General features: G+C 41.4%; 1 protein-coding gene and 1 pseudogene across 2 annotated transcripts in view; one reads left to right on the forward strand and one right to left on the reverse strand.

Moving 5' to 3' along the window:
* The window catches only part of LOC126267463 (UDP-glycosyltransferase UGT5-like), a 264174-nt gene that overhangs the window by 194149 nt on the left and 42429 nt on the right, over nucleotides 1-27596 (forward strand). For both annotated transcript variants that reach the window (XM_049972734.1, XM_049972733.1), the window contains 2 exons: nucleotides 6626-6885; nucleotides 21268-21558. In XM_049972734.1, coding sequence (XP_049828691.1) covers nucleotides 6626-6885; nucleotides 21268-21558 — 551 coding nt within the window. The remainder of the gene's footprint in view (nucleotides 1-6625; nucleotides 6886-21267; nucleotides 21559-27596) is intronic.
* Nucleotides 1270-1388, reverse strand: LOC126268447 (5S ribosomal RNA; annotated as a pseudogene).

Here is a 27596-nt window from a genome sequence, read left to right on the forward strand (position 1 = left end):
TAACTCCCTCAGTGTTGCTCAGTGCAACCATCCATGAACATATCACCTCCAGATATTTTCCAGATGCATGGCACGAAAGATCACCTGATCTGAATCGTTGTGAATTCTGACTCTGGGTATATCTAAATGAACGTTCGGTCTGTATCTGATATGAAGGCCAGTTACACAGGAACACGTTGCTCAGATTATACCGGAACTGCTGCGAGCAACTGTTGATGACGACATTCTATGGATGCAACAACTCGTCGACGTCTCCAGTGCTCATATTGATCAAGTTTTGTAAGCAGTGATTAATAATAAAACCAATATTACGCTTTTCTCATTTGTTTGACGTTTTCTGTCCAACTCCCGCTACTAATCATTTACATTTGAAAACATTTCCATGCGTCTTTCTTGCATTGACAAATTGGCACATCTACCAAGTTTCGCTTCCGTACGACAATTACAGCCCACACTGAACCTCCTTGAGTAGCTGCACTTTAATTGTAACCTGTCTTTATATAACTATAATCAGTAACGAAGGGAACGAGTAATGCATAACTACCCTCTACTTTCCAAATTTCACAGTTGTTCTCCTTCATAGTTCGCAGTTCTAACACACTCGAAGGAAAGAACATCGTGGAGAAATCGCTTACCCAGAGCCTACGGGGTTATTTCCAGAATTAATCTCAATGTGCAATGCAGTCTGCCGGCCGGAGTGACCGAGTGGTTGTAGTCACTACAGTCTGGAACCGCGCGACCGCTACGGTCGCAGGTTCGAATCCTGCCTCGGGTATGGATGTGTGTGATGTCCGTAGGTTAGTTAGGTTTAAGTAGTACTAAGTTCTAGGGGGACTGATGACCTCAGATGTTAAGCCCCTTGGTGCTTAGAACCGTTTGAACCATTTTTTTTATTTCAATGCAGTCTGCGTTGTTGGAACCATGTAGCAGATTAAAACTGTGTACCGCACGTGGAAATAAACTCCGATCTATATTGTAAAATCGGAGAACTCTAAACACCACTTTTAAAGTAAGACTGAAGATTGTATTTGCAGTAACACTAAAATAATGTGTGGTCTAAACTAAATCAAAACGAACGCCTTGATGGCCTAACGGCACCGACCGACCGCCTTGTCATCCTCACTCATAGGCATCACTGCCCGTGGATACGGAGGGGGATGTGGTCAGCACACCGCTCTGCCGGCTGTTGCCAGTTTTCGTGACCAGTAGTGCCACTACTCAATGAAGTAGTTCCTCAATTCGTCTCACGAGGGCAGAGTGTATCCCACTTTCCAACAGCACTCGGCAGACCCAGACGGTGACCCATCCAAGTGCCAGCCGAACCCAATAGCGCTTAACTTCGGTGATCTGACGGGAACCGATCTTACCACTACGGCAAGGCCGTTGGCTGTATAAACTAAATAGGATCTCCAAAACAAAAGCTATGTATGTAAAAAAAAGACGCCACAGCAATAAAATATTATGAAAATGGGATATATATCGGTAGATATGATAAACATGAATAAACAAACAAATGGATTAGCTTCACAAAAAAAGAATGATTTACTGAACAGAAAGAGCTTCTCAAATTGAACACCTCTGGTCCTTATGGATGCAGTTGTTCGGCTTGGTGTTGATTGAGAGGTGTTCGATGTCATCCTGAGAGATATTGCAGCAAATTCTGCCCAGTTGTTGAGTTAGGTCGTCAAAATCCCGAGCTGGTTGGAGGTCCCTGCCCACAATGCTCCAAACATTCTCAGTTGGGGAGAGATACGGCTACCTTGCTGACCAAGGTAGGGTTTGGCAAGCGTTCAATTCATGAGCCTTGTTCCGATTTAGATCTGTCAAGCTCTTCTCAAAGCATCAAATCTTCAAACTCATTTTCATCTACTTCTTCTTCCTTTCCAACAATGTTACTTTCTATTGCTTCCACCTTTCAGCTTGCCGTACATTTTTTAGTACTGGCTTGCCAACTGAGCTCTTGATATTAATACAGCTGCTCATTTCTTCAAAGGTGTCTAATTTTCCTACAGGCGACATGTATCTTTCCTCTAGTTGTGCATGCTTCTAAACGTTTTCATTTCTATCTTGCCATTCTTACCTTGGTGTTTTGCACTTCCTGTCCATCTTTATTTTCTGTATTCATTTTCGCATGCTTCATTTAAAAAAATCTTTATATATTATACATACATCGTAGCCACCTCACAAGATTAGTGGGTCCTTAAGTGTTACAATGATATTATTATTAGCAGCTTCATTTACTGCATTTTTATATTTAGTCCTTTTATCTATTTCATCATGCGTGTTTCAGTCATCTCATTCGCGGAGCTGGTTGTACTTTTGTGGCGAGTGTTGGCTTCATGTCTCCCTTCGCTACGATAATGCATTACCACTATTCGTATTTTATTATACACCACTAGAACTATTGCTGGAATACTCCTATTTGACTTCATATTTCTAACCCTGCACTCACTTGAACAGAAGTTATTTTCTTCCTGCCTCCGCATTTCTTTAATTTACACTGAAATGCCCATTCTGATGTGTGTATTTCATCAAGGTGCCACTGATGTCAGTGTCACTGGGGCACTCCTCCCAGCTTCACATTAGGCACGCCTTCTAGAAACATAACCACCGAAATAATAACAGCACAATGTTTCTAAGGTATACTTTGTTAGAACAACACAAATACTCAGCTTACATTCCGGTGTACAACCCAAGTCCATATGAGTCCTGTAACGAAGTCCCATTTCCATAATGCGATCTGTCCCATTGTAAACACTGTCTAAGAGGTTCCTCTTCGGTCCGACACACGAAGTGGCCGGCGTGGATTGATACCACCTCTTCACATAATTGACTGAACGTGACAAGTGACGAGCAACATAGCCTCATGCTGTGCGGCCTCTGTGGAGGGCCGTAGAATACTGTCGTTCCAATTTTGCCTGGTGCTTATGCAGTCCTATGGCTCACGGACTGACCATCCAGTATCTATATCTAACTTCAACTTATCCATTCCCTTTCCTTAAATTCTCTAGTCATACAATCCAATTAAGTGATCTAACATTCCACAATCCAACTTTTAGAATGCCAATTTTGTTTTTCCTGATGACACCCTCCTCAATATTCCCCACCCATAGATCCGAATGGCAGATTATTTTACCACCAGTATACTTTACCCAAAAGGAAGCCATCGTCATTTACCTTTACAGTATTGTTGCATGCACTGGGGGAAAGCTACCTGCTGTGGTTCCCCTTGTTTTGAGCCGTTCGCAGTACCAGCTTATCAAAATCATGTTGGGAAATGTCAGTAAAATTCTTCAGGGTATGTTGACTACATTGTCAAAATGTAAAATTCTCTGATTTTTCGGCCACCGTTGCAAACTATCCTCTTCAGGGTCTTTTGAGAAGGGTCAAAAAAAATGCGTGTAATGAAACTTACGTTGGAATTAAACATATCGTATGATAAATTATTAAGTAGCATATCGTGAGCCTGCCTCCTGCAACAACATTGACAGATGGAGTATAAATGCTCTCGGCTCAGCCGATAAAATCGTTCTGCATTTGACCGGCGCAGTCTCCTGGCCTGTCACCGGTCAAAAGTACGACTCTACCACACGAGCATCAGCCATCAGCGTCATCTAGCGGCCACAGACGCTGGTCAACGAGTAGGCAGCCAGCCAGCCTCAGTAGTTCTGGGATTCAGGTGGAATGTACTGGGGCGAGGCTACACCTAGGCCGCCAAGCAGCAGGCCCTTGTTGCAGATACAGCCGTTTGTGGTGAATGCAGCTGACCTTGCGCTCTGTTCTTCTGGGAAAAGAAAATCCTGGTACCTTCAGAGTTGGATCTGTCACGAGGTAGAAGTTAGTGACATTCTAATCTTGCGAAAGTGATGTCCAGTAATCATTGATGGTGAAGTTTTTAATTTTGTTGGCGACTGCTACAAATGGATGTCTTGATTTCAGTCTCAGTTACTGCCCTTTAAGGAAATGTGCATCAACATGAATGGGAAGGAATGTCTGCCTCAGTAGCTGCGGGATCAGTATGGCTGATTGCTAACTCAAGGGGCCCAGCTTTGATTCCCAGCCGGATCGGAGATTTTCCTTACTTTGGAACTGGGTGTTGTTTTGTCTTTACCTTCGTATTGTCATAACTGACACGAAAAGCTCCTGCTTCGCTTCACTTGACAATTCTAAACCTCTGTAACTTTGTACTAGGGTATTGCTTGACCCCATTGACTATTATGAATTGTGGAACCACACTGTCGTGTCGTCTTTCCACTGCTGAGATGGCTGTATGGGGACGTGCTGAAAGTCAGTAAACCCAACAAAAAAAAAAAAAAAAAAAAAAAAAAAAAAGAAGTTGTGAAGATAGATTGACATTATTTTTTCCAACTGTGACTTGAGGGCAGCCAGTCTTCTAGTTTGTGGAGGTGTGATGCATAGTTGGGTCAATAACTTCATAAAACACTGAAAAACAATTTTTGTTGTCCCTGGAAGCCATTAGATCGGTAACCTGCAGCTGGGAGCGTGCACCTTGTACCGGGTTAGCCAATCACTAATATAGATCACTGTGATGGACATCCGTAATCCGTCTTCGCCTACTGCCGGGTGTCCACTTTAACTGTTGCTGGTTGCAGCGAACATAAACTATTCTGCCAATGTTGGCAGGCCTCTACCTATTGTCTAAGTCTTTGCTGATGAGGCGAAGCTGTAGTTCCACGTTACCGGTGTCAGAAACAAAGCTAATCCAGAAAAGTACACTTCACGCTTATCTCCCATTCATTTGACTGCATGATAGTCGCATAGGCGTAGTTACATCCTTCAGTTCGAGAACGAATCAGCCAAGCCATTTCGCTTCGTTACCTTAACGTTTGAAGTCACTGTTTGTCTGTGATAGCGTTTAAAACACTCGATAAGCCCGCCACGTGAGAAATAAGAGCCATTATCAAGTTCCTGAATGTAAGAAATGTTCGACTTTGTGAAATTTGTCGTCAGGCTAGTGAAACTAATGGAGAGTCGCAGTAAGTGAAGGTGTGGTGCGAATGGAGGTCCACGGCAAGGAGCGTATTGGACGACCGTCGTTAATGACCGAAGAATTGGTGCGCTGTATCCTCTTCAAGAAAAATCGTATGCCAATGTTTTGGGACTGTCACGGAGTTTTAGTGTATTGGGCGGAACGAGACAGAACAATCAACGCTACAGTTCACTGAAGACGTTACAGCGCATGACTATGCGCGACAGCATACCGTATACCTAACGATGACGCTGCTCGATTCATTTAGCTGGGAACAACGGTCACTCTCCTTACAATCTGGACCTAGCTGCATCCGACTTCCATTTGTTTTCTCATCTCAAGAGACGTCTTACCGGCCAGCACTTTGAAAGTGATGATGAGGAGAAGGTAGACGTCCAAAACTGGTTCACGTTGCAGCCGGTCAAATTCTACGAAGCATGTCTGTTGCAATTAGTGTGAAGATATGAAATGCCTTAACTTGCATGGTGACTATTTCGAAAAGTAGTTCCATGTGTGTAGATTTTTTGTGATAAAATACAAATGAAAAAATGCTATTCTTTTTAATACCCAGACGGCACTTACGTTCCGAATCAGCTTTGTAATAAGTCTTGTGTCTTTTTAACAACTACCAGCAGTTTTAATAGGATTGACATATTGCCAGTGCCCGACATGGAGACCACAGTGGACAAAATAAATTTCAGTAGTCATGTTAGGGTGATCAAAAAGTCAGTATAAATTTGAAAACTTAATAAGCCACGGAATAACGTAGATAGAGAGGTAAAAATTGACACACATGCTTGGAACCACATGGGATTTTATTACAACCAAAAAAAAAAAGTTCACAAAATGTCCTACAGATGGCGCGTGAAAGATCTCTTACGCGCGTCGTTTGGTGGTGATCGTGTGCTCAGCCGCCACTTTCGTCATGCTTGGCCTCCCAGGTCCCCAGAACCTAGTCCGTGCGATTATTGGCTTTGGGGTTACCTTAAGTCGCAAGTGTATCGTGATCGACCGACATATCTGGGGATGCTGAAAGACAACATCCGACGCTAATGCCTCACCATAACTCCGGACATGCTTTACAGTGTTGTTCACAACATTATTCCTCGACTACAGCCATTGTTGAGGAATGATTGTGGACATATGGAGCATTTCCTGTAAAGCACATCATCTTTGCTCTGTCTTACTTTGTTATGCTAATTATTGCTATTCTGATCAGATGAAGCAATTTTGAACTTTTGTATTTTTTGGTTCTAATAAAACCCCATGTCATTCCAAGCATGTGTGTCAATTTGTACCTCTCTATCTACATTATTCCTTGATTTATTCAGTTTTCAAATTTACACTGACTTTTTGATCACCCAGTACTTGTTAAGTGCACGTGTTACCTTCGGGGTGCACTCAGCCTCGTGATACCAATTGAGGAGCTACTCTACCGAACAGTAGCGGCTTCGGTCAAGAATACCATCATAACGACCGGGAGAGCGGTGTGCTGACTCCACGCCCCTCCTATCAGCATCCTCCACTGAGGATGACACAGCGGTCGGATGGTCCCGGTAGGCCACTCGTGGCCTAAAGACGGAGTGCTTTTTTTATGTACTTGTTGCAAACGGACCGGCGTATTTGTTTCCTTAGAAGCAGCCGCTAGCCAACTACACGGACCACATTCTGGAGGGGCCGATGCTGGCGCCAGCCACGGGCGGTGTGTCGCTGCGCGCGCGCGCCTCGGAGAACCCCGTGCAGCAGCAGCTACATTTGGCCTACATGGGGCTCAGCACCTGCGAGGCCGTGCTCAGCCACAACACCACGCAGCACCTGCTGCGCTCAGACCTGCACTTCGACCTGCTCATCACGGAGCTCTTCAACACGGACTGCTTCCTCGGCTTCGTACACAGGTATATTTAACGTCAAGACATCGCCATTCTGGTGCCAGCAGCAGGGGGTAATTGGGACGAGTTTCCTGTCTTACTCTTTTACGGCACATATGAGGGTTACTCAAAAAGTATTAATTAGCACTTAGGAAAAATAAAGTTACACAGCTAAGTTTTTTGAGACAATGTCTAGAATCAAAGCACACAGCTGGAGAGAGGTGAACCTTTTTTTTTTTTTTTTGTCCTCTGGTCGCGTGTTACAGTACTGTTTCTGCAAACAAACCAAAAAAGAATTGTTTAGCTTCATTTTTTCGATACAGTGATTAATACAGGCTAATTATAATTAAAGTTTCGCTACTTGAACCTGTGTAGACGAAAACTGTGATCATGTGGGTACCCGTGTCATGACTCGCCATTAGGCACCGGTACTGGTACAGAGACAAGGGCTACCACAGAAGCATTGGTGAGCTTTACAGCTGCAGACAGTCAACACAGGTTTGGACAAGGTGAGCAGGGCTTTCAAAACAACAGCAATAGTGCTGCTGCTCATTGCGAGTATTAACACATAGCTCGTGACGTTACTTGGTTACTCCATATACAGATAACGGAAGCGTCCGATGCCACCCCTGTGCTTTGACCAGTGACGTTACCAATATGGCGGAAACGACCATTCACAAGAAGTCACAGACCGTTCCTTGACGTCATCACGTAAACATGACAACAAACATAAAAATAGATCGAAAAACAACCAAACAGATATTCCTCCAAAAATATAATGAAACTAACGGGACAAGAGGGGGAAAATTAAGGGTTTTTGGGTGGGAACAAACTAAATATAAACACACGCCACTACACCAAACGACAAAAAACACTAAAATAATAAGACACCACAACCTTCCCAAAATTTAATCCACTACACACATAATCCACTGGAATCAATCACTTCCCTTGACCTAGATAGGTCAACAGCAACTAACGATACCAAACCAGCCATAGCCATAACCACACCTTGCAATCAAACATTCCCCTAAAGTCATATAAGTCAACAGCAAATCAAAATGCCAAATCACCAATACAAACAACACACAAACACCCCACCAACCATTTAACAAACAAAAAAACAGAAGGAAACCCCAACCAAATAAAACTCTCAGCCCACCTACAACCCAATCCCCCAAAATAAAAGACACATAAACCAAGCAAAACCAAAACAAAACAAAAAAAATTACATTCAAACTCGACAGCTTAACAACAACTGTAACAAAAAAACCCTCTACACAAAATCAAAAAAAGGACCCCCCCCCCACACACACACACACATCCCTCTACAAACTTCACCAACAACTAACCACCCCAACCCCTGCAATCTACAGCCACCACCCCCTACCCAACACCTAACTAACCCACAACCTTCGGCCTATACGTTCTACTAACCTAAAATTGCAATAGCCCTCAGAGACACTCTTCTGCCAACAGCAGCCTACTCATCTAGATGAGACTGAAGGTTAGAAGAGCGCCTCTTCTCCCTCCCAATCACTGACTAACTGCCACCCAAAACCCCTCTCATAATTCTTAAACTCAACACTGTGGTTCACTACTAATTGATTGTACCCCTGCTGACCCAACCCCCTATAAGAAAAAAACACGTCTGAGACTATAGTGGTACCCTCTTCAATAAAATCCTCAACCAATCTCATTAATTTCCTTTTTGCCCAGCCCTCCAAAACCCTAAATACAGATTCTAAAAACCCATCCCCCAATACCACAGTCTCCCACACCTATAAACCAACCAAAGACTCGCCCCTCCCATACTTTCTCTTCCCAAGCTGCGACTCGTCAATCTCCCCAACACCATGCCCACCCAACCGACCCCTGTACTTAATATATCAGAACACACCTCATGACAATAAGAACACCAATCAAGCACCGTTCTCTCACTCACACCCACCTCATGCGTACAGAAACTGTGAGAGGATTTGTAACAATAATGATAAGTCATTAACTCTATTTCTCGCATTTACAACCAAGACTTCTCAAAACAAGAACCTCGCTTAATGGAGTGCCATAAGTTATCCCTACAACATCTCCACTTATAGCAGTCCTTGGTTCGAGACGCCGGAATTTTAGTAAACCTCATTTCTTCACAGCACACTGAACACTTCACGACTTCAGCCAACAGGCCGAACAGCTGAAGAAATTTTATTACAGACAACGCACTGTCCCCTATCATCGCCAACAGCTGAAAACTGTTGACCTTGTCAGTCATATCCATACCTACCAAAGACATAAACAAAGCTATTCACCACAATTCATGCACTACAAACTGAAAAAAATTACAACAACATCGACATAACAAATCCAAAATCATTAACTAACTGAAAAATGCTCTGCTGAAAGCACGGTTACCACCAACATCAGACATGTGCAGTGCTACCACACAAATGAACCCCATACACTACATAACACGCTACCCATAAACATACCACAAGAGAGAAACACTGACCACAACAATACGCCACCTATAAACATGCCAAACAAGCAAACTAAACCAAAAACATCATCTAACACACAACACATAAACACACCACAAGACAGCACCACTGATCACATCAAAGCGACACCTACAAACACGACACTCTCACAAACTAAATTCCGAGCCATCGTGACATCACACACCACAACAGTCAAAGCCGATGGGTGTAATTGGACGCTTCCATTGACCATGAAAACTGTTATCATGTGGATACACAGTTTTATAGGAATGATGTCCAGACTGTGCGCTGCAGTATTTGCATTGTCTGTGTCATGACTCGCCATTAGGCACTGGTACTGGTACAGAGACAAGGGCTACCACAGAAGCATTGGTGAGCTTTACAGTTGCAGACAGTCAACACAGGTTTGGACAAGGTGAGCAGGGCTTTCAAAACAACAGCAATAGTGCTGCTGCTCATTGCGAGTATTAACACATTGCTCGTGAGGTCACTTGGTTACTCCATAACACATATGGAGAAAACTGAATCATTGGCTGGTCATTCCAAACTGTGTGGCCTCAAGAATCTGTGTAGTTGGGGGTTACCTGAAGTACAGGGCTTATCAACAATACACTAATTGACATTGGAGACTGAAAACAAACATGGCAAGACAGGTGAGCAACATGTCGCATGAGAGGCTTTGGGCAGGGATTTGATTTGATTTATTATTGGTCCTGTAGTTCATACAATTTGTACAGCAAAGCACATCATGATATAGGACAAATCAATTTGAAAAATTATGTTAAGATGGTATACGACGAGAGGTGACAGTAGTGGCTCATAATTCACATACCAGAATACATATAGGATATATAGACAAAATATAAAAAAGGTGCTGTGTGATGAGAGATGATGGTGGTACATACTGTACATAGCAGAACACACAAAGAGAAATCAAGGCTGTTGTGGATGCAAATGATTGTCACACTGAACAACTTTTGTAATGTGGAATCAATTAACAAATGTTACCCTCTCACGTGGATATTAAAATGTGTCTCTTTCAATGGTTTATTCATTATTTATCTTCTGCATGTCCTTACAAATGTTTCCGCCAAGTTTCATTGCCCTATTATCACTTGTTTTTAATGGGGCTCCTCTCAATCAGAAGTAGTTTCATGATAACCGCCCTATACTTTGGCTATACTGCACACCTACGCCACGTACAGTATGAGTATAGTTCAAAATGTAAAGCTAAAAAGTCTTTCCTTACAGAAGAGTTCTTCAGGAGATCAAATACACATATTTAGTAAGGCACTGGTAAGTGTTACTTACCCATATAGTCACCGTGGTTGTCTAAGCATTTGTTCCATCTGTAATCCAATCCAACAAAACTAGTGTCCATATATTAGACGCCAGTAAACAACAGTTTCATGTATGTTGGCACCCATTTTGAGGAGACAACTGGCCAAGTGTTTCTTAAATGACATGATGAGTCAAAAATCTCTCAGTGCACGATCTGGGCTGCATGGAGGGTTCTACTTACAGCAAACACCCTACCAAATCATGTGTAACCGTGGGTACATGCATTTGGATGTTGCTGTATAACAACACGACACTTTTTGAGAGCAATCTTGGTTCATTCCTCCAGATAGCCATCTGCTACCATTCCAGAGCGCACAATAACTCCATGAGGGGGGGGGGGGGGGGGGGGGGATATCGACCGGCCACACGTCTGCATGTCCCAAAAGGCAGTAAGGATAACTTTCTTTGCAAACACAATTGTTTTGAACTAGTCGGCAGGGATGGGGAGACAGTGTCTCTCCCTGACATTGATGGTTTTTTCTTTTCAAATGTCTCACAATTCACCCATTTTTCATTCCCTATGTAGCAGTGTAGCAATGGAACATGCTCCAGCTGAAACCACAGCTAGTGCTGGAAAGACAACACTCATTCATTTGGCTCCATACTCATCTGAGAGTTGCTGTTGAACCCAACAAGAGCTCATTTTCTGGTTGTACATCATGGTTGTGCGTGATATCCATTAAACTGCCAATGGAAATGTTGACTTCATGCACAGTTTCCCTCACATAAATCAGACTATCAGCTTAAATCAACCATTCAACTCAGCACATACTGTCATCCGATGTAGATGTACCAGGTTTATTTGGAAAGTAATATTACCAGTTTTATTCTGATGCTCTTATTGGAGTAGGATCTATCCACCCAAGCTAAACGGTGATGGCTGTTAGCTTTCCAATGCTACCAACCCCTTTTTACTCAGAGTTCCTGGAGAGTCAGGATGTTTCCCTATGTGAAACTTCGTTTGGCAGGCTGGCTTCAACCACAATACAGTATTCATCTACATGGTTACTCTGCAATGCACACTTAAGTGCCTGGTAGAGGGTTCATTGAACTATTTTCATACTACTTGTCTACCATTCCACTCTCATATGGATCATGGGAAAAAGGAACACGTAAATCTTTCCGTTCGAGCTCTAATTTCTCTTATTTTGTTATGATGATCATTTCTCCCTATGTAGGTGGGTGTCAACAAAATATTTTCGCATTTGAGAGAAAGTTGGTGATTGAAATTTTGTAAATAGATCTCGCAGCAAAGAAATCCGCCTTTGTTTCAGTGACTGCCACCCCAACTTGCGTGTCATATCAGTGACACTCTCACCCCTATTGTGTGATAACACGAAATGGGCTGCCCTTCTTTGCACTTTTTCGATGTCCTCCGTCAACCCTACCTGGTAAGGATCCCACACGGTGCAGCAATAATCCAGCAGAGGAAGGACAAGTGTAATGTAGGCTGTCTCTTTACTGGGTTTGTCGCATCTTCTAAATGTTGTGCCAACAAAGCGCAGTCTTTGTTTTGCCTTCTCCACAATATTATCTATGTGGTCTTTCCAGTTTAAGTTGCTCGTAATTGTAATTCCTGGGTATTTAGTTGAATTGACAGCCCTTTGATTTGTGCGATTTATCATATACCCAAAATTTATCTGATTTCTTTTAGGACCCATGTGGATGACCTCGCACTTTTCTTTGTTTAATGCCAATTGCCACTTTTCGTTCCATACAGAAATTCTCTCTAGATCATTTTGTAATTGGAATTGACCGTCTGATGATTTTACTCGAATTCTACATGAAATGTGTGAAACCAGCTGCTGAAACATTTCCGACAATTGAGCAGACATTTGAGATTGAATGTCTTTCAGAAAGGCAGGTGTTTCAGTGGCACAAGCCATTTTTGGAAGGCCAGGGTGACGCTGACAACCCTCACTCATTCTGGATGCCCTTCAGTGTCCACCTGAAACTGGAATTGATAACAGTGAGGTAATTGTAGCAAAAATATTGACAAAGTACTTATGGGCAACTGAAACAAGTACATGCAATAAACTAAATAAAGAGGCAATAGTGTCACATGTCAGTTGTATACTTTAAACATCTAGCTCTGTGTAGGATTATGTAGAAGATCTACGACTCAAGTTCAGTAGAATAGTTGACCAAACACTGGACAAACATGTATGTATAACAGCTTGTGATGGGAGGGTCATTCATGAATACAGTCTCTGCAAATGAACTTCTAAAGAAATAGTGACTACTGCACATTAGTGTAAAACAATGATTAGCAATATAGTTGAAGAGATATTTAAGGGAAAGTGTTTGAGTGCCTAAAGGGCAATGTCTGAAACTCTTATTGACTACTGTAGCATAATCTTAATGCAATAACTGTCACAAAACCCAACTCTGGTTGAATGGGAATTCTGCCAGCCTCATCAAAGTTTGTGTCCAGACACTTCTGAAACACACATGAACCAAAATTGAAGGTAAGAAAGCAAAAGCATCAATGTTGAATTCTAGCATTATTTGCTAGAATTAAACAAATCTGAAGGAGCTGATGGTATCTCTATCAGATTCTACACAGAATTTCTGACTGAATGATCCCCTCTTTTAATCATAATACCACAAAGATCCCTTGAACACAAATGCATCCCCTAGTTGGAAGAAACCGCAGGTCACCCCACTCTACAAGAATGGCACCAGAAGTGATCCACAAAAATGTCATCCACTATCATTGGCACCCATCTGTTGTAGTGTTTTACAGTATATTCTGAGCACAAACATAATTAGATATCTCGAACAAAATTTATCTTCTACGTACCAATCAGTGTAGATGTAGAAAACATTGTTCATGTAAAACCACTGGTGCTTTTTTTCTGATGACATCCTGATACACATGGATCAAGCCACTCAAAGTATGCATTATTTCTTGACTTTTGGTAGTAACAAACAGAATTTGCGACTGGACTCAAAATTTCTTGGTAGGGAGGATAGAGTATGTTATCCTGGATGGAGAGTCATTGGCAGTTGTAGAAGTAGTTTCAGCTCCTCATGTGTTAAAAGGATATATGTTGGGATGCTTGCTGCTTTATTGTATCTTAACAACCTGGTAGAACAATGTTAATACTAACTTGAGAATTTTGCAGCTAATGCAGTTATCAACAAGAAAGTATTGTCTGAAGAAACAACATAAATATTTAGGCAGCTCTTCATAAGATTTTAAAATGGTACCAGTAGTAACATTTTGCTTTAAGTGTTCAGAAATGTAAAATTGTGCAGATCACAAAATGCAAAAACTAGTGTAGTGTCTAAGGTTTAACTATCAATGAGCCACAATATGAATAAGTAAAGTCATACAAATACATGGGCATAACAATTTGTTGGGATGTGAAATGGAGTGATCACATACATTTACTCATCAGTAATAAGGGTGGTTTACTTATTTACAATGGTAGGAAAATGCAATAAGTCTACAAAGGAGGTTCCATGCAAAACTTTCATTCAGTCCTTCCTAGATTATTGCTCAAGTTTGTGGGACCTCTAACAAGTAGGACTAACATGACATACTGAAGGGCAGTATAAATGATTGCAGATTTCGTTGCACTATGGGAGATGGACACAAAGTTGCAGAAAAGCCTGAACTGGCAGATATGTGAAGATAAGCAACAACTGTCCCACAAAAGTCTACTTGCAAAGTTTCAGAAACCACACATAAGTGAGGAATCCAGGAATGTAATGCAGCCTCCTATTTATCACTCTCACAGGAAGTGTTAATACAAAACACTAAACTCTGTCCGAATGGGCCTCGGAAGGCCCAATGGTAACGACCAACCACCATATCGTCCTCAGCCGATATGTGCCACTGAATGCATATATGGAGGGGCATGTAGTGAGCACACAATTGGTCTGGCCTTTGTCAGTTTTACTGACTGGAGCTGCTACTTCTCAATCAAGTAGCTTCTCAATGGGCCTCACAAGGGTTGAGTGCACCCTGCTTGCCAACACCACTCAGCAAGCCTGGATGATCACCTATCTCAGTGCTAGCCAAGCCCGACAGCACTTTACTTTGGGAACCATTGTTACCACTGTGGCAAGGCTGTTGGTACTATTAATATAAGATTGGACTAATTATTGTGCACTGAGCAGCATTTACCCTTCTCATTCCTGGGATTTTTTTTCCATTCTGTTTGCATTTGTTTTATTTTATGATTCATAACATTCCCAAAAAATAATTTTAAGAATCATTCCTCTTTATTTTTTGAAAAGCTCATGTCCCCTCTGTGGGATATCAGGCCTCCACATTACTCAATATGGGAAATGATATTTAACAATACATTTTATGTTAATTTTCTTTTATTAATTTGTGTTACAGTAAATAAAGAGTTATACAGTAAATAAACAGTTCCTTGGGATTTTGAATGTAATTTCCTTCCTAAACTTGTGCCTAGAGTTTTTGAGATGTTACAAAAATAGCATTATTTAAATCAAAGTCTTCAGTGTATAGTTCTGGACTGAAGTAAATGTAACAGCCAGAGTCACAATGCATGATACAGTTTTAAACAGATGTGTGTGCCTTGCAAACGCAAGAAAACTTTCCCTGTATGACAACATATTCATGCTTTGTTAGCCGAGCATCCTGGAAAATGACAGTGTTTTTTGGTGACAGGTTCATAGAATTCTGGAAGATGTAATGCATTCTTTGTTCATAAATCATCTAGTGGCTAAAGAACTATGGCCTTACATCTGCTGTGCATTGGTGCTCAATGTTCACAATTCCGATCAATCTCAGACTACAAATCATTTTGTACAGTTTGGCAGAGAGATTTTTCATATTTCTACCCAAATTTTAAACAGTCTAAAATGTGAAACTTCGTGGCAGATTAAAACTAAATGCCCGATCAAGACTCGAACTCGGGACCACTTTCTTGGGGGCTTTTTGTGACCCCTGGTATCAGTGGAGCACACATTGCAAAACCGATGAAATGCATAATTACAAGTACAGCAAGAACAAGAAATTGGGCTCTAAGTGCATACAGGCTAATCAGCCTAGCCAAGAAGTCAGCACCACTTCCTTTTCAACACCAGCTCTTGCCAGCAGGGTAGACTCCTTTACTAGATATCGAAACCACATGGTGATTATCAAACCATTTAACAACTGATATTTGTCCCTCATTTCTGACTGACCTATTAAAAACCATTCCGTTTCTGCACCTCTTTGTCATGCATAATCTTGGACAATGAGGAATTATACTCCTTTGCATTGTTCCTGGACCCTGACACTCAGTTTCACTATGCAGCACGTCCAAACATATTTCAGAGGTAAAGTGTCTGTCCATATCTATTATTATCCCTCAAGGAAGAGTTACTGCAAGTTTCAAAACTGCTTTTTAACCCACATCCAATTTTTTATATCATCATCATTTACAATCACATCACCTTTCCCTTTATAAAAAAAAGAAACAAAGTGATAGTCAATGAAGGGCAGCTAAGAAAAATCCTTAACACCACAGAATATTTTCTTTGTTTTGATAATTTACCAAGCTGGTACATGGCCCCATAAAGGGATCATCTGCTCATCCAAAGCAACTTTTGGATGTCTTTGAATTAATCTACTTCACCTCAAAATGTATTGATAAATGAATTGCATTTTCCAAAAATTGTCATCAGAAATGAGTTTCAGGAATTTTCATATCATGAAATATCTGTCACACTTTATGTTTTCTGTTATAGCACTTATTCTAGTTTCATTGGTCCAATACATCCTAATCTTGGACTATTTAAGGTATGACATCATTGTTGTGAGAGGAAAAATCTTTTTCATTTCTAAAAGCATACATTTGTAGGTTTTACAGTTTCTCTTAAATTCCTTTTGTTAACAAAGGCACCTTCAGAGAGAGATTTATTCACATATTGTTGAGGGCTCAAATGCACATCACTTACCAAAGGCTGATAATATTCAGGTGCTGGTGGGAGAGGAGGAAAGGTTGAAGTTTTCTTCCAGAATGTTGTTGTATTCAAAGAATGGTTAGAAGAAATGGAATTATCATACTCTTCCTCTCCCTCTTCTTCACTGCTGTCGACATTTTTGTTGCTGAGAACAGCGTTAGTGATCTCAAAATCTGCATGTGTGTAATCATCATCATCATCAAAGAGTACTATGTTATCATCATCTCCATTTAAATTCTTTTTAATAAAATTTGGAAATTCTTTCAAATTTGAAAGGGAAAGAGAACAGAAAATATACAGAAATTTAAAAATTTGCTTACAATTTGTGTATATTAGACATGTATTTTATGGTTGTTGAACATTTTATGATAAAAATCTGTTACAAAATAGAATTAAAGTGTAAGAAATCTTGACTAATACATTTATAATGCAAGAAAAATCAACATGAGTTTTTATAGTGCTGAGACCCATTGTCCCCTACAGGGGACATTCAAAATTTGCAACATGATACATGTCTCAAAAATTATTTTTAGTGTGTTTCTTAACTGTAATGTTTTAGTTTAAACATATAACAACATAACTGCATTGAAAGAACCATCGTAATCGCTGAAATATGGCTGATAAAAATTATTTACATGCTTGAGCATAAAAAATGCCTTCCTCTTGGGTCAGCCATTATGATGCTGTCTAAAAGCGTATGACAAGCAAGCTGGTGTTACTTGCTTCAGTTCCAACATGTACTGCCGCCTTTTGTTTATGCATAGAAATACCTAGCACTGTGACCAACCGTTGAACCTTGTCACTAGATCTTTTTCAAGTGTGCGTTCTATGTCCCCTACAGGGGATGCAGGGGCTGAAGTGCTAACACAGTCATTATTTCCACACTCCATACACAAATGGAATGGGAAGGAACTCTGGCATGCGCCATCCAGTGCACAGTTGTTTGCAGAGTATACATGTGGATGTAAATATCTAGCTTTCCATTTCCACTGAGGATGTATGATGAGCAGGGAGAAAAAAAATGAAAAGTGAGATTTTCCCTTTCCACACTGTTCTGAATGCGTGTGAATGATGCTTTATGCACTCATATCACAAATAAATCCAATCTCTGTTTTGGGAAACACAGTAAAGTAACTGAACGAAATATCTAATCCTTTTAATCAAATTTGGGAATGTATTGATTTTGTTCCTTCTGAAGACCTGAAGGTATTTCTAAAAGTGTCTCTTACTCTTCATTCGAGATAATATAGTATATCTGCCCTACAAAAATATCCTGAAACCATACTAAATCCTGTCACAAATTTCACTTGATACACTGAAAGTCAAGAAATAACTTAGTTGTGACATCGCGAATTAGCTGTCACTTACATTATAGCAAAGAACATAGTTGATGGAGACTTAGTGCTTCAACTGACTGTAGAATTGAGAAGCTTATAGGCCAACTTCATAGTAGGTTCTGTAGACAATATTCAGTAGATATCTTTATTGTCCTGGAGACGTATGCAATGTAGACATCAAGCATCCTCCGACATTTCTAAAACTGTTACTTTTGGATTAGCATATCCTTTTTAAGATCATTTCTTTCCTCATTTTTAAGATACTGAAACTTGCGAACTTACTGAAAATTTTTCTTGCATTATAATGTTGTCCTTCAAGATATATAATCTAAGAAAATGAAATGTGTGTACAACCCCTTCTGGAGCTGTTCGGCCACCTAGTTCAGGTCTTTTTACTTGGGACAAGCAGTCTGGGGGCGGGAAGAGAGAGGCTGGGGCAGGAAGGGAGGGGGTGTGAGAGAAGAGTAGGTGTGGGGGACTGGGTAAAGTGCTGCTTATGGCACCATAGAGGGTTGAGGTGGATAGAGAGAGTAGGACAGCACGTTAGATGAAGGGAGGGAGGGTGGGGGTAGGCAGTGGAAAAGGAGAGATGTAAAAAGACTTTCGAACTGTGGGTCCATTGATGGAATAGAAGGCTGTGTAGTGCTGCAGTGGGAAAAGGAAGGGCGATAAGTGGGAGTAGGACAATAACTAATGAAGGTTGAGGCCACGAAGATTACAGGAACATAGGACATATTGCAGGGAGAGTTCCCACCTGTGCGGTTGAGAAAAGCTGATGTTGGAAGGAAGGGTTCAGACAGCACAGGCAGTGAAGCAGTCATTAAAATTCATTGTGATCGCTCCCTATTTTTGGTTATTGATAACTGGATATCAGTGTCTGAGTTTAATTTGTACAGCACTGAAGATGATCACTATGTGATAAAAAATCGATTCTGCTATCAAGAAAACATCAGTATTATGGCCAACGCTGACCTTCCTTTTAATTTTAAAATGAAGAACATTATGTTGGGCAGTGTGCTCAGCACCTGGGTGCTACAGCTGTTTCTTGGGCACAGTTTGTCAGTGGCCATTCATGTGGACAGACAGCTTGTTGCCTGTTATGCCAATGTAGAATTCGGCACAGTGGTTGCAGCTTAGCTTATAGATCACACAACTGGTTTCACAGGTAGCCCTGCCTTTGACAGGATAGGTGAGGCTTGTGACTGGACTGGTGTAGGTGTGGTGGATGATGTATGGAACAGGTCTTACATCTAGAGCTATTGCAGGGATATGAGCCATGATGCAAGGGGTTGGGAACAGGGGTTGTGTAGGATTTGATAAAGATATTGTTTAGGTTCATTAGGTTTGGTGTGCAGCAGAATACCATCTTTGGGAGGAGTGGGAAGGATAATGGGTAGGACAATCCTCATTTCGGGAACGACAGGAGGTAGTCAAAACCATGCCAGATAAGTGATTTGGTTGCTTCAATTTTGGATGGTATTGATTCACAAGGGGAATGCTCTGCTGTGGCTGTATTGTGGGACTTTGAGAGGTGAGAAAGTGAGAGGGGGAGGGGGGGGAGGGGAGGGTGACTGCAGAATAAGGCACAGGAGATCTGTTTCTGTACAAGTTTGGGAGGGTAAATATGATCTGTGAAGGCCTCAGTGAAACCCTTGATATATTTCAAGAGGGACTGCTTGTCACTAAAGATGCATTGGCCACAGATGGCTAAGCTATATGTAAGAGACATCTTGGTGTGGAATGGGTGGTAGTTGTCAAAGTGGAGGTATTTCTGTGGTTGGTAGGGCTGATGTGGACAGAGATATTGATGTAGCCATCTTTGAGGTGCAGGTGAGCAGCAGGAAAGGTTGCTTATTGGGTAGAGGAGGACCAGGTGAACCAAATGGGCAAAAAGTATTGAGGTTCTGGAGGAATGTGAACAGGGTGTCCTCCAATTTGACCACGAAGAAGTCATTAGTGAATCTGAAACAGGTGAAGGGTTTGGGATTCTGTGTAGTTAGAAAGGATTCCTCTAGGTGGCCGTTGATTAGCTTGGTGTAGGATGGTGTCATGTGGGTGCCTAATGCTATACCCTAGATTTATTTGTAGGTAGTGCCCTCAAAGGAGAAGTTATTGGGCTTGAGGATATAGTGGGTCATGGTGACTTCTCTCCTTTTTCGTTGCTCCCCCCCCCCCCCTCCCCCATCCCCTGCCTTGTGTGCCTTGTGTGTAGCCTCCTGACCATAAGTAGCCTGTCTCCACCTCAACCCTCTATGGTCCCACAAGTAGGACTTTACCATCCTCCATCCCTACTCTGCTGTCCCTTCTCATTCCCTGCCCCAGCCTCACCCTTATCCCTACCACCCAGATTGCTTCTCTAATCGTGTGCTGCTGTTCACAGCCTGACCTCAGCAGCCAGTGACTGGAATAGTGAAGTTTGACTCTCAGTGTAGCTGTCCTGATGTAGATTATCTGTGGTTTTCCTAATCACTTAAAGAAGCTGCAGCTTCCTTCCATCCTTTAAATTTATGAAAATAAATGTAGTTATACTGATTGCTGGACAAAATGAGACTCACAGGAAGTAACCAAGTTCAGTACCAAAGACACTACCGAGGAGGCCAAGTAGGAAAACTGAGTGTGTGTAGAATGTCTTTTCTGCCTAAAGAGACCAATGACTTCGTGCTCATATGTCCCATGATAGTAATACTATCTGATTCGCAAAACACTACCAATGGCATACAGTTTCCATTGTACTGCATTTCAAATAAGAATGTTCCTCAATGTAGACAGTTTTGATTGTTAATGGAGAACTTAATTTTAATTTCATCTTAATGATAGTTCAGTGTGTTACCAATTTCACAGTTTCATGTAATGTCTGAAAACTTACCCTTAGACCATTATGAAAACTTTGTGCATTATCCTCCTTTTTGCCTGTAGTAATGAACCAACCCCTATTCATTTGAACCTGGTTGCAATCTATATTTATCTAATCCATGTTAAGCATGTGCATTAGTTTCTTTCACGTCAAATTTTATGATTCAGATGGAGTCTTCATTTCAAAAGTTACTAACTTCAAGCTCATGACATTTCTATTACAGGACCTTATCCATCTGAATAAATGTTGTGTGATAAGATTTACAAGTACTTGATATACTCAATTTGTTAATTTTTTTCTCTTTGCCATTATGACCATCTGAAACCGAATCGACAAGTTATACAAGAATTTCATAAAATAAGTCTTTTCTTTCTTAGAAAATAATGAATCCAAGAAACAAAGAAAACCATAAACATGTCATATATGTATACTCAGGAAAATATTTATTTTTCAGGTTCAAGGCTCCATTCATTGCACTGAGTTCATGTGCTCTTATGCCATGGTCTAATGGAAGGATGGGTAATCCTGACAATCCAGCTTATATACCAAATCTTTTTGCTGCCCTTGGTAGCAAAATGTCATTCTGGGAAAGAACATACAATACTGGTCTTTATTTGTTGCATCAAATAATTCGTAAACTGCTAGTTGACATACCATCACAGAAAGTGGCAAGTCGTTTCTTTGGTTCTGACTTGCCTCCATTGCCAGAAATAGCAAAAAACACAAGTCTTCTTCTTGTCAACAGGTAAGTTATAAGGTAAGCACCGAAGTGCCACATGGTATTTTTATTGCAATTTTTACTGTAGTGGTGTTGGCTCCCTATGTGTATTATTTCTGCCAACAACAAAAAATTGTAGCAAAGTGCTGTTGGCTGGTGCACACTGTCACAAAGAGTGTAAAAGTTTGCATAAAGTACAGGTAGAAAACATTTGCTGTATGTCCTTGAAATTTTTATTTAATTCAATAATTTGCTTATGCCAACTGCCTGACAGGAGGTGTTTGTTTTGGAATTTTGTGAATTGTTTATGGCAGATAAATGTAGGCCAAAGAGTGCCACAGACATTGGCACACATCCCAAAAATGAACCCATTGGTGATTGGCATAGTGCAATACACAGGCATGGCAGCACAGCTAAGGGGGACTACATATCTTAAGAGGTGAAATATTGACAGTTTTTTTAGCAGTTACAGGAAACTTTTAAAAACTAAGCATGTATGATAACACCTCAGCATCAAAGCATGTGTGTTGCCCTCTATGAATTTTTTACTTCATACATGAAGCCTTTAAGAGCTTTGTCTTGCAGACATATGTGGAGGAGCAATACATGACACAAAAAAATTATCTAAGATTATCGTTATAGTGACTAGTGCACTTTTAGTAAGTTAAATGTTCCATGGCTCATTCGTGACATTTTGTAATGAACTGTAATGAGGTAGTTCACAAAATGAAATCTTGAGATAATGAATAAGTAATTGACATAAGTTTTCGTGATGAATAATTTTGAAAATTGTGTAGAATGTTAACTTAAATGCTATTTAAATACGACCACATGTTGACAACTTACAAATGAGTTCACTTAAATCAAAACAATATGTAGTTTACAATATTATGAGAAGGAAAGTTGCTGCTCACCATATAGCGAAGATGCTGAGTTGTAGGTACACACAACAAATCTGTGCCTATCTGCGACTCAGCATATCTGCTGTATGGTGAGTAGCAACTATCCTTCTCATAATATTGTTACATTCCATCCTGGATTTTCCATTGTTCAATATTTATTTTAATAATACAAGTAAATACATAACACTTTTGCATTTATGAACTCAAAGTTTATAAATAAAATGTATTCTGTGTAATAGTAGTAATCCAGGAATATCTTTTTCAACCTATTTTCAAAATCAGCTTTGCTACCTGTCGAGCATTAAATTTTGTAGTTGTTGTTGTTGTTGTCGTCATTGTCATCCTGAGTCTGAAGACTGGTGTGATGCAGCTCTCCATGTTACTCTATCCTGTGAAAGCCTGTTCATCTCTGAATAACTACTGCTACCTACATCCTTTTGAACTTGCTTACTGTGTTCATCTCTTGATCTCCCTCTTCAATCTCACCACCCCACACCCCACCCAAGACCCTTCAGTACTAAATTTATGATCCCTTGATCTCTCAGGATGTGTCCTATCAACAAATCCCTTCTTTTAATCAAATTGTGCCAAAAATGTCTTTTCTCTCCAGTTTTATTCAATACCTCCTCATTAGTTTCAAAATCTATCTATCTAATTAATAGCATTCTTCTGTAGCACCAAATTTCAAAATTTTCTATTTCCTTCTTGACTAAACTGTTCATGATCCACATTTTACTTCCATACAAGGCTGCATTCCAAACAAATAGTGCTAAAAAAGACTTCCTAACACTTAGACCTGTATTCAGCGTTAAAATTCTCTGCTTCAGAAATGCTTTTTGTACCATTGCCAGTCTACATTTGGTATCCTCTCTCTGCCTCAGCTATCCTCAATTATTTTATTTCTCAAATAACAAAACACATCAACTAATTTTTGTTTCCAGAATGAGATTTTCACTCTGCAGCGAAGTATGCGCTGATATAAAACTTCCTGGCAGATTAAAACTGTGTGGCCAACCGAGACTCAAACTCGGGACCTTTGCCTTTCGTGGGCAAGTGCTCTACCAACTGAGCTATCGAAGCATGACTCACGCCCGGTACTCACAGCTTTACTTCTGCCAGTACCTCGTCTCCTACCTTCCAAACTTTACAGAAGCTCTCCAGAGTGAAAATCTCATTCTGGAAACATCCCCCAGGCTGTAGCTAAGCCATGTCTCTGCAATATCCTTTCTTTCAGGAGTGCTAGTTCTACAAGGTTAACAGGAGAGCTTCTGTAAAGTTTGGAAGGTAGGAGACGAGGTACTGGCAGAAGTAAAGTTGTGAGTACGGGGCGTGAGTCGTGCTTCGGTACCTCAGTTGCTAGAGCACTTGCCGCGAAAGGCAAAGGTCCCGAGTTCGAGTCTGGGTCAGGCACACAGTTTTAATCTGCCAGGAAGTTTAATTTTGGTTTATTGTTTCCTAAACTAATTCCCTCAGCATCATCTGATTTAATTGGATTGCATTCCTTTACCCTTGTTTTGCATTTGGTGGTGTTCATCTGATATCCTGTTCAGCTGCTCTTCCAAGCCCTTTGCTGTCTCTGACAGAATTATGGCGTCACTGGCAAGCTTCAAAGTTTTCATTTCTTCTCCCTGATATTTAAGTCCCTCGCCAAATTTTTATGTAGTTTCTTTTACTGCATGCTTAGTGTACAGATTATAACATCAGGGATAGACAACAGCCCTGTCTCACTCCCCTCTCAACCGTTGCTCCCCTTTTTCTGTAACTATCAGTTTTGCATGTGCACTGCTTCATAGTTTGCACACGAAGCTTGTGCTTGATATGGAAACTAGGGCCTCATGGCTTGCTAATACAACAGCAGTTGTGTGTGTAGTGTGCTAGATGCACCATCTTTTGGAACTAATAGCTATATATGCCAGAGCTCAAGGCTCCGCTGGTCTCTTGCATACTGCTAATTGTATTGTACTTTGCCTTTCCTCTGTTTGTACTGTACAAAGAATCAGTCACAGTGTTCTTACATTATAACACTTTTTTGGTAATGAGTACGCTATTCAGCTCCACATGTCCACATCAGTCATTGGTCCTTTGAGTTTGATTTCCATGGAGGCAGTGCTTAAATCTCTTCTTGAGCAGTAGCAGGCACTGACAGTTGCCATTTCCAATTTAACAACTACATTGGCACAACCTGCAGCTCCACCAACAACATATTTGTTACCATTCCCTGAGTACAACAATGCAGCGGGAGACTGGGATGCTTACAAAAAATGCCTGTAGCAACATTTAAAGGCATTTTGGGTAACACATGTAAAGTTCCACAAAGCCCCCCCCCCCCCTTTTTTTTTATCATCTCGTGTTTGCCAGTTGTCTGCATGCCTGCTTGCAAGAACCTTCAAATCTTTCTTTTCATCAGATGTGTCAGTTACTTTCTGCCTATCACTATAAATGTACTCACATTATTACTGCTCGTGTTGAGTTTTAGTGCTGCCAAAAGTGGTTAAAACAGTCATACAGGCGTGGGTAGCAGAACTATGTGGACTTAGCCATCACTGTAATTTTCTGACAGATGTTTGTAAGGAATGCTGCAGAGAACATTGTCTAGGATGTGCAGCATGGTTTGAGCAGCGTTGTGGAGCCAGAAATGCATAAAGATGCTCTTGAAAAGGCCAAAGGGTGTGCCCAGTTTTGTCAGTATATAATGCAACATGCCGTGGTACACTTCCTAGGGGTTTCTGGAAGAATGGGTGAGGGGAGGAAATTCTGTGAGGAGACGGACAAAAGGGGGACAATAGGATAGCTGTTTGATGGCGAGGTGAGTGGCCATACAGGATTGGTAGGAGCTATGATGGAATGATGTGCCAACAATGATATGGCAACAACCAGGTGAGGAGCAGGCCACTGTGGGAAACGAAATCAGCACCAAAAATAGGGTCTATAATTTCATTAGTGGGGAAAGACTGTGGTAAATCTCTACTAGGTCCTAGGTTGATGGATTTTGTGCAGGAGCAAAAGGTTGTAATGGCTGAGTAATTGACTGCAGTGAGCAGTAGAAGGAAGGTGAGGGCATAACAGCTTACAAGGAAAGATGACAAGTCAGATTCAGTATCAACTAGGTACGACATGTTGAAGACATGACGTAATGGTCATGCATGAACAGGCACTGTGAGATCAATTATCAATTGGATGTGCCTGCTACCAGTCACCGCCGATGTTTGGTCTACTTAAGCATGGTGTTTGACAATATGTGGCATTGCTGCTGAAGTGCTTGTGATACCAGCAGAGACCTCAACAGTCACAAATGTTTTTGTAGCCACTGGCTGGCCAGGAGGGGCAGAGGGGGATCAGGGGGAGGGTGAGAGGCTGTGTTTGCATAAGTGTGCTCACTGGTGGCTGGTAGGCAGGGTACATTAGAGGTATTGGCATCACATAGGTTGTGCACACTGTGTACACAGTGTTTGTGGCCACACATCATGGCATAGTCTGGCCTGGTGCAGAGGATGTCAGTTTTGCCATCTTATCACTCACATGTGTCATTAATTGAGCCACCTCCACAGGGGTTTTCGAGATGGGAGGAGTAAGTTCAGGCATAGGCTGCATATGTGGATGATCCAGCAAATGACTGTTGTGGCTACGCGTTGAAGCTCTGGGGGATGGTAGTAGCAGTCAGTGAAAGGTTGAGCATTTGAAAGACCCTATCAGTCAAAATGAGCAGTGCTTCAATGTTCATATAATTGTGTATGGCCAAGGTTGTGTGGATAGCAGCACGCAGACAATTCAGGAATTACAGCTGTTCAGGCTTATGTTGGGCTCAGCATATTTCAGATGACACAAATCGTGATATCAAGCAATCTTTCGACACAGCAGAACTGTTGCATTGCAATTGGTTGGGTGTGATACAATGTGCCTCCATCGTGACTGCAGGCTTGAGTTGCATGACCATCAATGCAAATTTTGCAGAGTCACTGGTGGTGGAGAAAGCCATAAATATTGCTTCATTGGATGAAAACCATAGCTGAGGTCATAGGCATTGAACAGTGGCAGGTGGGTGGATGCTTGACCTGTCTCTGGAGTGTTGGAGGGCTGCTTGTACCTGAGTAATGGTGCTCAGTGATTGATGAAAGCCTGAAATCTTGCCATTTTCACTTGCAACTTGGGGGCCACTAGTGGAGAGTGCCGGGGGGTCAGGCTGGGAGGGGGGTGTGGGTGGTTGTCAGTGATGGGCTGGGACCATATTCAAAGGGGGTGTTGTATGTTAGTGTTGGTGTTTGGCTGTGCCATCATGTCTATACTCTGGCTGTAGAAACATTGGTGCAAGAGAGCCATACTGTGCACAGGAATCAGTATAATCGGGCCACTGGCATGATGGGGGAAAGGATCATGTCAGAGGCATCATCATCCAGGTGCGAGGCCACAACAGGGGGGAGGGGGGGGGGGGCTCTTGGTGATGATAAGTCATGGTATGTAGCATGGACTGGGGCACTGTGAATGGGTGATGAAGCTTTGTCTATGTTTGCTAACAATACCAGAATGTATCAGCAAGCAAGACACACAAGGGCTGTGTGGAGCATGAGGAGGGGAGAGCAGGGAGCATGTAATGAATTCAGACTGCACCCCAGCATCAACAGTGTTGGAATTTGTTTCATCCTCATTTGTATTGCTAGTGATTGTCGTATAAGCTGACTGTTATGGGATGGGCAACTCGGGTTATGAAAGGAGAGAAAACAATTTAAACACATTAGCATACTAATAGTCCATTTATTGGATGAAATGTACCCACTACAGGGAGATCATACTACAAATTAACATAACAGAATGCTGATGCCAGTATGTTGGTGGGATGTTACACAAATATGCAGATGTGGATATATGTACTCAATGGTCCAGCTATCGTGTGTGGGCTGGATACATCTTACCACTAATACAGCTGAAATTGGCACTCATAAAAAGTTCACCCTCTCTGGATAAGGAAACACAACCCTTACATTAGATAGGGCGTATGGATGTAATTTACATCTGTGTGGATAACACAGAACACAATATTTTGATCCCAGCATTATTAGATGGTCATGTTTAACATACAATTTACCTCTGTGTAAAGAAAATGGGGTGCAGTATTCTGATTAGCAACATCAAATGGTTTGTAATGTGGATGTCCATCTACCACAGTGT

This window comes from Schistocerca gregaria, chromosome 4 (assembly GCF_023897955.1).
Source record: "Schistocerca gregaria isolate iqSchGreg1 chromosome 4, iqSchGreg1.2, whole genome shotgun sequence".
Classification (NCBI taxonomy): Eukaryota; Metazoa; Arthropoda; class Insecta; order Orthoptera; family Acrididae; genus Schistocerca; species Schistocerca gregaria.